This window comes from Eriocheir sinensis, chromosome 53, assembly GCF_024679095.1.
Source record: "Eriocheir sinensis breed Jianghai 21 chromosome 53, ASM2467909v1, whole genome shotgun sequence".
NCBI lineage: Eukaryota > Metazoa > Arthropoda > Malacostraca > Decapoda > Varunidae > Eriocheir > Eriocheir sinensis.
Window position 1 is genome coordinate 6,354,599 of NC_066561.1, and position 12,053 is coordinate 6,366,651.

Consider the following 12,053-nt stretch of genomic DNA (forward strand, 5'->3'; position numbering starts at 1 on the left):
AGGAGGAGGGGAGGGGATGTGATGTGACTGGTTGTGTGGTTGCTGGGAAGGAGGGAGGTAGACAAGGGTATGGTTGCTGGACTGTGGTTGTCAAGACGAGGGAGAAAGAGGTCAGGTGACGTGTTTGGTTGTTTGCCTGGTGTGGTTGGGAACTGGGTGAGTGTGGCTAAGAAAGGAGACCGTGTGGTTACTGGAATGTGGTTGCCTGGTTGCTGGTTGACCTTTTCCACAGTTTAAAAAGAGTCAACCCAAACCTGACATACTTAACCTAGTTGGAGTTGGTCTTTAATCTCTCTCTTCCACCGTAACAAAAAAGGACCAAACAGCAACAACAGTAACAACAACAACAAAAAAAAAAACTATGTTGCTCTTCTAGGAAAACATATGGGGGAAAAAAATGAACCCGTAGACTTTAGTTAAAAAAAAAAGCTCACTAGAAAGAAATATTACCAAGAAAAAAAAAAACTTCAAAATTGTATAGGAATATAATAACATCAGGAGAAATCAAACCAACATATATTTTTTGTATATGTTATGATGTTTATTTGCTGTAAAGATATATTAAGCAGCAAGGCGATAGACGATGCTCGGGGCTTTTAGGAGGTAAGAAAGGGAGGGTGGAAAAGAGCTAGGTGGAGGGAAGGTGGTGAGGTGGAGGGCAGAGTGGAGGCTAATGCAGGAGGTTAAAAAAAAGTATATAAAAAATACCTATATACCATCTCACATCATCACACGAGCTATGCGTCCGTTCCTCCACTCACTTCCCGTTTTCTATACATCACCTCCACCTGCTCCGAGTGAAGAAGAGGCAGGTGGAGGTGTGTGGAGGGCTGAGGTGGAAGTGCAGGGTGGAGCTAAGAGTGGAGGACGAAGGGTGGTGGTCGTGATGGTCGTTTCATTGCCCGGGAAGTCGTGGTCGTGCTGGCGTTCCCTTCTTATCGCTCCTTTGGATATTTTTCCTCCTTTGTGTCGGCGGCTGTTGAAGGTTTAGCGGCGTAAGTGTACTGGAAGGGGAAGCCGTACTGGTAGGGGCTGTAGGGGAAGACCTTTGTGTAGGGGGAGGCTGCTGGAATCTTGGCGACGGGGAGCTTGTAGGTGGTGGGAGCGGGGATGTTGTAGGGCATGCCGGCGGGGAAGGTGTAGGGGGTGCCGGCGGGGAAGGTGTAGGGCATGCCGGCGGGGAAGGTGTAGGGGGTGCCGGCGGGGAAGGTGTAGGGGGTGGCGCCTGGGTAGGTGTAGGGGGTGACGTAGATGTATTTGCCAGAATCAGCCTTAGCATCAGCCTCAGCAGATCTCTTGGTCCTTGACGACTCCTCTACCTTTGATTCCTTGACGACAGGGAAGGCGTAGGGGAAGCCGTAGGGGAATGCGTAGGGGAAAGCGTTGGGGAAAGCGTAGGGGTTGATGGCGTAGAAGACGGGCTGGCTGGTGGTAGTTGGGGAAGTGTAGCCAGGGTCGTGTCTCGCGATAACGGGTTTGTCCCTGTATATGGCATCTTTGTCACTACTCGTGGGTTCAGCGGGGAGGGCGGCAGCCACACCCAGCAGGCCCAGAAGCACCTGAGGAAGGGAGGGAAGAGTTTGTATCAGGGGCTTGGGAGGGGGAAGGCGCCGTAGGAATGATGAGGCTGATTGGGACAAAACGTATTGTAAGATATTTCGCCGCCCCAAAACACACATTTGACAAGGCTTTCGTGCGAGTTGTGGGCATTTCCAGGGATAGTTCTATAACATTGGTGGTAGTTTGACCCTTCCCCTGTACCGTGAACCTAAAAAAACACTCATTAGAACCCGACTGACCCCCTCTTTGACCTTTAGAAATAGCTGATATGAGAAGCGGAAGTGTCTTATAATACCAAATGATGGACACTTGGAGTCTGCAAAACACCACTTGGCCTTTCTGTAAACCTAATGCCTCTTAATCCTCCTGATCCAAGAATTTAGTAATCCTGTTGATTATGAGTCATATTCTTAAACATTTCGACCAGGCCTCTGTATATAGAATTTCTGAGCATTTCCATGAGTACATTAATGACCCTGGTGGTAGTTTGACCCTAAGAAAAAGCACTCAAACAAACATTGCGATTACACTCACACTAAACGAGTTGATTATATTGATGGTGATAGGAAGGTGTGGTGATGATAGTGAGTTTAGGATGATGGTGATAGTGGTGGTGGTGGTGGTAGTGGTGGTGGTGGTGTTGACAAAATACTCACCGCAAACTTCATGGTGGTAAGTCTTGGGAAGGATATTTGAAGAGCACTGAAGAGAGAGACATTGCTTGCTTGTTTATATACGCCTGCGTGTGTTTTTTATTCTCCCTTTTTTTTTATTTGCGTTCCCCTCCACCCTCTCTTGCGTCTTCTCTTCCCCTCTTCCTCTCTCCCCTCCTCTCCCTCCCCTTTTTTTTTACGCCTCTCCTCTTTCTTGTTCCCCTCTTCCCTCCCTCCCCTTCTTCCTCATTCCCTCCATCCTCTTGACTCCACCTACCTCCTCCTCGCTTACCCTCTTCCCTCCCCCACTTCTCCCCTTCTTCCTCATTCCCTCCATCCTCTTGACTCCACCTTCCTCCTCCTCGCTTACCCTCTTCCCTCCCCCACTTCTCCCCTTCTCCTCTCTCTTCTTTAGTCCCTCTTCCTCTATTTCTTCTCTCTTCTGATTGATGATGATAGATGATTCCTAGGTTGAGAAATTTGTCATATGAACAAAGGCTTAAAGAAGTAAATTTATTCAGCCTATCAAAACGAAGAATGCGAGGCGATCTAATAGAAGTGTTTAAAATGTTCAAAGGATTCAGTGATATTAATGCGGAAGATTACTTTACAATTGATCGATCAAATAGAACAAGAAGAAATCACAATTTGAAGATAAGTGGTAAAAGATTCTCGTCGCACGAAGCTAAACACTTCTTCTTCAATCGAGTTGTTAATGTTTGGAACTCTCTACCTTGTGATGTCGTTGATAGTACAACAGTTATGGCCTTCAAGAATAGATTAGACAAGTGTTTTGAATCCAACCAGCAACTAAGATATTACTCATTGTCGTAATAACGTTAAGTTCTTTCGAATACTGGTGTCCTTGTCCGCTTTTATCGCCCGGTTAGTGGTAGCAGTAATGGTAGTTCTTTCCTCTTTCCTACATAAATTCCATGCAGTTTTTCCATGCTGCATGGTTCTTTTTCCTTTCCTGCCAGCTTTGGCTGGAGGGATGGGGGGGTGGGGAGGAGCCTTCGCCTTTGCTGTCCTTCATCTTCCACCTTTGATTAGATAGTTAGTGTAGCTTGCCACAAACAACCTCGTAAGGACCAGCAGGTCTGCTGTTGTTTGTTCTTCCTTTGTGTTCCTTTGTGTTCTCTCTCTTCTCTCCCACCTCCTCTTCTTCCTCCCACCTATATCTCCTCCCACGTCTCCACCTCCTTCTTTGTCACTCGTAGACGCTCCTCCCCTCTCCCCCCAAAAAATCAAGTATACAAAAATAAGAGAACAAAAAGTTATGCATATGAGAACAAGATCGAGTTAGCAAGGTGAAGGCAAATTTGGGGGCGCGTGGCCTTGGTTCGCATCTCCGTCACAAGAACACGTATAAAAAGTGTCTGTGTCTTGTGGTCGCCTTGAGAGGTTCATTTACTTCTTCAGAGCTACGGAGCGACTCATAAACATTGCCAGACGTGAGACTTATGTATTTGTTTGTTATTTTTTTTTTGTGAGAGTCTCTACAGCAAACAAAGAAGAAGGAATAGTCAGACGCTGGTTATCTTCAGACACAAGTAACTCGCTGCTTGTTGCTCTTCATGTTGTTTTCTTTCGCGTCCAAGTGAAAGAAAATGTATTACAGTTTTCTTTGGTTTCACTCGACGCTGCTAACTTTTCTTATTATTTTTTCTTCGCGTCCAAGTGAAAGAAAATGTATTAGAGTTTTCTTTGGTTTCACTCGACGCTGCTAACTTTTCTTTTTTATTTTTCTTCGCGTCCAAGTGAAAGAAAATATATAAGTTTTCTTTGGTTTCACTCGACGCTGCTAACTTTTCTTTTTTATTTTTCTTCGCGTCCAAGTGAAAGAAAATGTATTACAGTTTTCTTTGGTTATCAGTCGACGCTGCTAACTTTTCTCATTATTTTTTCTTCGCGTCCAAGTGAAAGAAAATGTATTGGAGTCTTCTTCTGTGTTATATTTCTTCTCCGTCCCGTTTAAAGTGCAGAAATAATAGTTTTTCGGCGACATTTTTCTCCGCATTTAAATGGGATAAAATAGAGTTGCGAGTATTTTTCTGCGATATTTTTCTCCTTCGCAAATAAATGAAGGAAAAATATACCTAGAGTTTTCCTTTGCGGTCTATATTTTTCTCCTTCGCAAATAAATGAAGGAAAAATATACCTAGAGTTTTCCTTTGCGGTCTATATTTTTCTCCTTCGCAAATAAATGAAGGAAAAATATACCTAGAGTTTTCCTTTGCGATCTATATTTTTCTCCTTCGCGTGTAAGTGAAAGAAAATATTTTCAAGAGTTTTCCTCGCGACGTGTTTTTCTCCTCGTCGAAAAGAAATAAAAAAAGTTAAATTCCGATTTATTTTGGTCATCAGTCATCGTTACTCACTCTTCTCGTTCTCTTTCTCGTCTACGTGACCCAGAAACTGACTTAGGGATGACTCAAGCTCTGAAAGTCCGACTGATGACTGACTGACTGACTGACTGACTCACAAAGGCTGAAGGACATAAACCAACACATGGATTTTGTTTTTTATTGATTGAAAAAGTAACATGGAAGAAGTCCCTAAAACGTTGATACTGAAAGAGGAGGAGGAGGAGGAGGAGGAGGAGGAGGAGGAGGAGGAGGAGGAAGTACAGGAACGACTTGAGTGAAAAAAATAAAATAGTAGGGGAACCTAAAAGGAGGTCATGTCAGGTCATCATCAGCTGCCCAACAAGCCATGTAGTCATCGGTTGTTGTCCTTCATCGTCATCCAGGCCCGTCCCTCTTACTGGGTCTTGATCACGCTGGGGTAGTTGAAGGGGAAGGCGAAGGGGTAGGTGTAGGTCATAGGGGATTTGTAGGTGATAGGGGATTTGTAGGTGATAGGGGCGCTTATGGCGGGGAAGGTGGTGATGGGGAAGGTGGAGGCGGGGTAGTTGTAGGTGGTGGTGCCGGTGAAGGGGACGGTGCCAGGGACAACGCCGCTGGTGTAGATGTAGGCGGGGTCAGCCTCGGCTTCTGGCTCGGGCTCAGCGGATCTCTTGGTCCTTGCCACTGGGGTCTTCGTCTCGGCGCTGGCCACCACGGGGCTGGTCACCACGGGGGCGTAGGGGTAGCCGGCGGTGTAGGGTAAGCCGGCGGTGTAGGGGAAGCCGGCGGTGTAGGGGAAGCCGGCAGTGTAAGGGAAGCCGGCGGTGTAGGGGAAGCCGGCAGTGTAGGCGATGGGCTTGCCGTAGGTGGTTGGGTAGGTGTAGGTCAGAGGCGAGACGACCTTGGCTGCGTAATCCCCTGCGTTCTTCACGGTGACCACGGGGGAGGGGTAGCGGTACATCTGGGGGAGGGCGGCAGCCATGCCCAGGAGAGCGAGAAACACCTGTGGGAGAGAGGTGTGTGGGTGAGACTGACGGAGGAGGAGGAGGAACATACGGAGAAGGAAGACAAAACCAGCATAATGACGGCTTGCTCGCTACATTAGGAAGAGGAGAAGTGATGACGAAGGGGAGACAGAGAGAACACGACGAAGAAAGGGTCAGAAGAACGAACAGGGCAGAAGAGACACAAGGAAGGAAGCGAATAAGGGAATGATGAAAAATGGAGAATCAAGGAAGAAAATAATAACTGAAGATTAGAGAAAGTAGAGAAAACACAAAACAGGAGGAAAAAAGGGAATGTCAGAAGAGAATACAAAGAAGAAAAGTAAGAAATGACAAATAGAATGAGTAAGAAGAGAATGAGGAGGTAGAGAAGAACATAGAGGATGGCGATGAAGAGGATAAAGAAGACGAAGACAGAGAGGAAAGGCTAGGAAAATATTAACTGAGAATATGAAGGAGTAAGAAAGTTGAGGAAAAGGAGACTAGTTAAAAAAAGAAGGCTGTTGTGTAGAGTATGAAGGAAGAATATGAATGAATAAGTGAATTTCTTACAGAGATAAATCCTAAATGAAGAACAAGTCAGTTAGAGAAGAAAAAATGTCAGTGACGGAAAGCTGCAAAAAAATGTTATAGCGGTGTTGGTGTTGGTAGTGATAGTGGTTGTGATGGTGATTGTTAGTGGTATTGGTGGTGATGGTGATGGTGCATAAAGGGTAATAGAGGTGGTGATGATGGTGTTGGTGTTGGTAAAGTCACAAAAGCTATTGGCGTTGGTAGTGATATTGGTGGTGATGGTATTGGTGTTGGTGATGGTGTTGGTGTTGGTAGTGATGTTGGTGGTGATGGTGTTGGTGTTGGTGATGGTGTTGGTGTTGGTAAAGTCACAAAAGCTATTGGCGTTGGTAGTGATGTTGGTGGTGTTGGTATAAGGGTAACAGTGGAGTTGGTGGTGCTGGTGTTGGTGGTGTGGAGGCCATACTCACCACAGCGTTCATGGTTGATCGGAGCAGCTGAAGAAGACACTGTGAGGAGGAAAGGAAGCGACCTCATATATATACTGCACAAGCCTCCCTCCCTCCCTCCCTCCCACTCCCTTTCTTCCTTCCTCCGTTCCTGGCCCTCCCTCTCTAGCTCTCCCTCCTTCTCCCTCCTTCCCTCCACATTTTCCCTCCTCCTGCCTTCCCTCCTTGACCCTCCTCCCTCATTGGTTCTCTTCTCCCTCTCCTTCTCTTCCTCCTCCTCTTCCTCCTTTTTTGGCTCCTCCCCAGTCTTCTTCCTTCCATCCCTATTCCCCTCCTCCCTCTCTCCTCCTCCTCCTCTCCCTCTTTCCCTCCTCATCCCTCCTAATTTGTCTCTCCCTCATCCTACTTCTCCCCCTTTTCTCCCTCCCTTCCTCTTTCCCTCTCTTTTCCTCCTCCTTTCTTCCCTTTGCTCCCTGCTTCTCTCCTTTCCCCCTTGTCCCTTCTTCCCTCCTCTCCTCCCTCCCGTCCTTCTTCCCCTCTCCAACCACCAATATCCTCTCTCCTTGCCTCTTCTTTCCCTCCTTCTCTCCCCTTCTGGAGAGCTGAATATACTGTGTTGTTGCTACGCAGAAATTACTACTACTACTACTACTACTACTACAACTACAACAACAACAACAACAACAGCAACTACTACTACTACTACCACCGCCACCACTACCACCGCCACCAGTACCACCACCTTCACTACCACGACCAGTACAATTTTTCTAACGACCTCTCGCCTTATTTGGAAGCTTCCCGTGAAATCGAATCTGCTCTCTTTCAAGACCCCGTTCATTGGCCTAAACTCTTCCTGTATTTCGGGGTAACGATGATGATGATGATGATGATGATGAGGAGGAGGAGGAGGAAAACGATGAGGAAAAGGATAACAATAATGATAATAACAACAATAATAACGTTAGACACACACACACACACACACACACACACACACACACACACACATAAAAAAAAAAAGAGAGAACCGGTAAACTGGTACCAAAAACAACAACAACAATAACTGAAAAGGAAAACAAAAACAATAAAAGCGAGATTGAACTAGAACATCTTTTGAAGGTTAAGTGAAGGTTGAGATTCCTGTACAACCCCCTCCCCCACCCCCCTTTACCCCCCTCCCCCCCTTAAACAGGTGCCCCCAGGTAGGAAGTAGAAGAGGGGAGAAGGAGGAGGAGGAGGAGGGGAGAATGAAGATGATGGGAAGAGGTAGAAAGGTAAGACTGGCTGGGGGAGAGGGGAGGTGAGGAGGGGGGAGGGGGAGGGCGTGGCCAACCAGGTGAGCTCAGGTGATAGCGATATTGTCAGACTGCAGGACAGGTAGAGACAGGGAAGGCTAAACAGGTGAGGTTACGTGGAGTGTTTAGGTGGGGATAGGTGGTGCAGTATAGGGCTAACGAGGTGTGATCCAGGTGAGTTTTAGGTGATTATACCAGGTGGATTATACAGGTGGATAGGTACAGGTGGCTCGTGGTGGAGCTAATTAGATGGGTTTTGGTGATATCTATTGCCAAGTGGTTTAATTAAGGTAAATACGTAGGTGGATTATACAGGTGAGTAGGTACAGGTGGATCGTGGTGGAGCTAATTAGATGGGTTTTGGTGATAATTGTTGCCAGGTGGTTTAATTAAGGTAAATACATAGGTGGATTATACAGGTGAGTAGGTACAGGTGGCTCGTGGTGGAGCTAATTAGATGGGTTTTGGGGGGTATTATTGACAAGTGGGTAAAGGCTAAGTGCATAGGTGGGTAGACAGGTGGAAGTACAAATGGTTCGTGGTCGGGCTAATTAGTTAGGTTGTAAGTGATATTAATTGCTAGGTGGGTTAGGCAGGTGGATAGGTAACAGGTGGTTCGTGTGGGGCTAATTAGCTAGGTTGTAAGTGATATTAATTGTCAGGTGGGTTAGCCAGGTGGACAGGTAACAGGTGGTTCGTGTGGGGCTAATTAGTTGGGTTGTAAGTGATATTAATTGCTAGGTGGGTTAGGCAGGTGGATAGGTAACAGGTGGTTCGTGGTGAGGCTAACTAAGTGGGTTTTAGTGGTTAAGTGCACAGGTGGGTAGACAGGTGGGTGGGTGACAGGTGGTTCGTGGTGGGACTAATTAGTTGGGTTGTAGGTGATATTATTTGCCAGGTGGTATGATTCACGTAAGTCCAGAGGTGGGCAGACAGGTGATTTGGGGTTGATGGAGTGCTGGACCGGTAACAAGGTGGATTACTGGTGATAACTAGATTTTCAGGTGGGTGTATAGATGTGTGGGCAGGTGTTTGGGTATAGGTGGTGCGTGATGGGGCAAACCAGGTGAATTCCAGATGATTACAATATTGCCAGGTGAGATTAGATAGATAGGCAGATGCATTGATGATAAGGGATGCAGGTGGTGGAAATAGGTGGAGTAAGAAGCTGGGCGGGACAGGACAGGTGGACTTTTTAATAAACAAGACGGGTTGACTAGGTAAGTTTTTAAGGAGCTCAGACAAACCCCTCCTAGAACAAAACCTCCATATGACCAAAAAAAAAAAAAAAAAACTTGCAAGAGTTATATCTTTATTATATTTTACAGATAAATAGGAAATGAGTGGAGTAAAGAGTGGGGCGTAACAGGACAGGTGGACATGATAAAAAAAAATGAGATAGGGTGGATAGGTCAGAACGTAGAAAAGTAGGAAGTATGTTAAGTAGGGGATGGTGAGAAGCCGGATAGGTAGACAAGATAAAAAAAAAAAAAATGAGATAGGGTGGATAGGTGACAACGTAGAAAAGTAGAAAATATGTGAAATAGGGGATGGTGAGGAATAGGATAGGTGGACAAAGTGAAGAAAAAAATAATAATAATAAGGGATGAATAGGTTAGCACGCAGACATGTATGAAATAGGTGGAAATGATGGGTTAACTTGCAGGCATGTTGGAAATAGGTGGAAATGAAGTTGGGTGTGACAAGACAGATGGACACAGTAATAACATGATCAGGTGGATAGGTAACACAGACAGGACGGAAATAGGTGGAGGTGAAATGGGGTGGAACAGGCCAGATAAACATTGATAAGGCGGAGTTAGGTGGGTGTGGATGGCAGATGGAGTATACAGAGGTAGTGGATGCAAATGGATGACGCCAGTGGATAGGGTGAGGTGGATTCAGAGCAGGTGGACTTGATAGCGCATTGTCAAGGCAAAGTTAATGGAGGTGTATATGACAGGTATGCAGATGAATGGGGACAGGTGGAGGTAGCAGCTGCAGGGTGGAGGGGCGTACAGTGGAGGAGGGAGAAGTAGAGCAAACAAGGTGGAGGTAACAGTGGTAGAGTTGAGGATAGATGGAGTGGCTTGGAGTGGAGGGGAATGATGTTGTTGTTGTTTAAAGATTGCTCCCTCCTTAAAGGGGGAAGCACGGGCCTTTGGGTAGTATTTTAAAACATTTTGGCGTCCAAGAACACACATTTGACAAGGCTTTCGCAGGAGTTCAGGGCATTTCCAGGGGTAGTTTTATGACCCTGGTGGTAGTTTGACCCTTCTTCTGTACCATGAACCTAATAAAAAAAAAACACTAGCACACATATTTGGCAAGGCTATGAACCTAATAAAAAAAAAACACTAGCACACATATTTGGCAAGGCTTTCGTAGGAGTTCAGGGCATTTCCAGGGGTAGTCTTATGACCCTGGTGGTAGTTTGACCCTTCTTCTGTACCATGAACCTAAAAAAAAACACTTGCACACACATTTGGCAAGGCATTCGTAGGAGTTCAGGGCATTTCCAGGGGTAGTTTTATGACCCTGGTGGTAGTTTGACCCTTCTTCTGTACCATGAACCTAATAAAAAAAAAAAAAACACTAGCACACATATTTGGCAAGGCTTTCGCAGGAGTTCAGGGCATTTCCAGGGGTAGTTTTATGACCCTGGTGGTAGTTTGACCCTTCTTCTGTACCATGAACCTAAAAAACAAACACTCGCCCACACATTTGGCAAGGCTTTCGCAGGAGTTCAGGGCATTTCCAGGGGTAGTTTTATGACCCTGGTGGTAGTTTGACCCTTCTTCTGTACCATGAGCCTAAACTAACACTTATAAGACCCCGATTGATCTCCTTTTCGGCCTTTGGAAATTGTTGATGTGCAAGCCGAAAGCGTCTAACACTACGCCCCTTTGACAATTTAAGTCGGCCCCGTAGCAGCTGACGTCAACCGAGCCTACCTAGATGGTCTGTCGACGAGGCCTGGCGTGTCTCTAAGGGGGATGAGGTGGAGCAAAACAGATAAACAGTATTAAAGATGGGGGGAGTGAGGATGGGCGAGGTGTGGATGACAGGTATGCAATTATATATACAAGTAGGTGGAGAAAGGTGGAGTAGGATATGGATAAAAGGTTGGTCATAAGGAGCACTTTTTTATTTATTTTTCAGCAAAGGAAGCTCAAGGGCATAATTAATGATTTGACGAAAGGAGTCCATTGGCGCTGCTCCTGCGAATAGTTGATGTCACTGTAGTCATTTCCATCAACGAGTCATTAAATTCATCCACATCAAGTTCCTATAAATAACCAATAATCATGAACTTATTGATGTATTCTGAATATAGGAATGAAAACACTGTAGTCATTTCCATCAACACGGCATTAAAATCATCCTCATCAACTTCCTATAAATAACCAATAATCATGAACTTATTGATGTATTCTGAATATAGGAATGAAAACACTGTAGTCATTTCCATCAACACGGCATTAAAATCATCCCCATCAACTTCCTATAAATAACCACTAATCATCATGAACTTATTGATGTATTCTGAATATAGGAATGAAAACTTAATGGGTAATAGGCTTTGTTAATTAAGGTGAGGTGTGGTTGGCAAGTATATTCAGGTGAGTGTGACGATGACGGGGTGGAGAAAGGTGGGCTGCGGCGGGGTGGGGCGGGGCAGGGGCGGGGCTCGGGTGGCCTTGGCACTGGGTACGTCTATAAGCGTCACTAGGATCCCGGGGAGCGGGGAGACTGACCGGAGCGAGCCCCGCCCCAAGGATACCTCGCCCAAGGATCCTACACTGTCTTCTGTTATATCCTTCACTTGTATCCTTGTCTTTCTCTCCTTTTGTTTCTCTATTATATATTTTTTTCCCTTATCATATTCTGTCCTTTATCCTGTTCTTGCGTGTCATATCCTTCCCTCCTGTTATATCCTTGACTTTCTTTCTTTTTGTTTCTCTATTATATTTGTTTTTCCCTTATCATATTCTGTCCTTTATCCTGTTCTTGCGTGTCAAATCCTTCCGTCCTGTTATATCCTTGTCTTTCTCTCCTTTTGTTTCTCTATTATATATTTTTTTCCCTTATCATATTCTGTCCTTTGTCCTGTTCTTGCGTGTCATATCCTTCCCTCCTGTTATATCCTTGACTTTCTTTCTTTTTGTTTCTCTATTATATATATTTTTCCCTTATCATATTCTGTCCTTTATCCTGTTCTTGCGTG

General features: G+C 45.5%; 2 protein-coding genes across 2 annotated transcripts; both read right to left on the bottom strand.

Annotated features, from left to right (window-relative positions):
- Positions 1–517: 517 nt before the first annotated feature.
- Positions 518–2,252, bottom strand: LOC126983285 (uncharacterized). The gene is made up of 2 exons (XM_050835940.1): positions 2,217–2,252; positions 518–1,559 (listed from the first exon to the last, which is right to left on the bottom strand). The coding sequence occupies exons 1-2, from the start codon at positions 2,226–2,228 to the stop codon at positions 936–938; spliced, it is 636 nt and encodes a 211-aa protein (XP_050691897.1). The 5' UTR covers positions 2,229–2,252; the 3' UTR covers positions 518–935.
- Positions 2,253–4,725: 2,473 nt separating this feature from the next.
- Positions 4,726–6,605, bottom strand: LOC126983286 (adhesive plaque matrix protein-like). Its single transcript, XM_050835942.1, has 2 exons — positions 6,549–6,605; positions 4,726–5,564 (listed from the first exon to the last, which is right to left on the bottom strand). The coding sequence occupies exons 1-2, from the start codon at positions 6,558–6,560 to the stop codon at positions 4,977–4,979; spliced, it is 600 nt and encodes a 199-aa protein (XP_050691899.1). The 5' UTR covers positions 6,561–6,605; the 3' UTR covers positions 4,726–4,976.
- Positions 6,606–12,053: the final 5,448 nt, after the last annotated feature.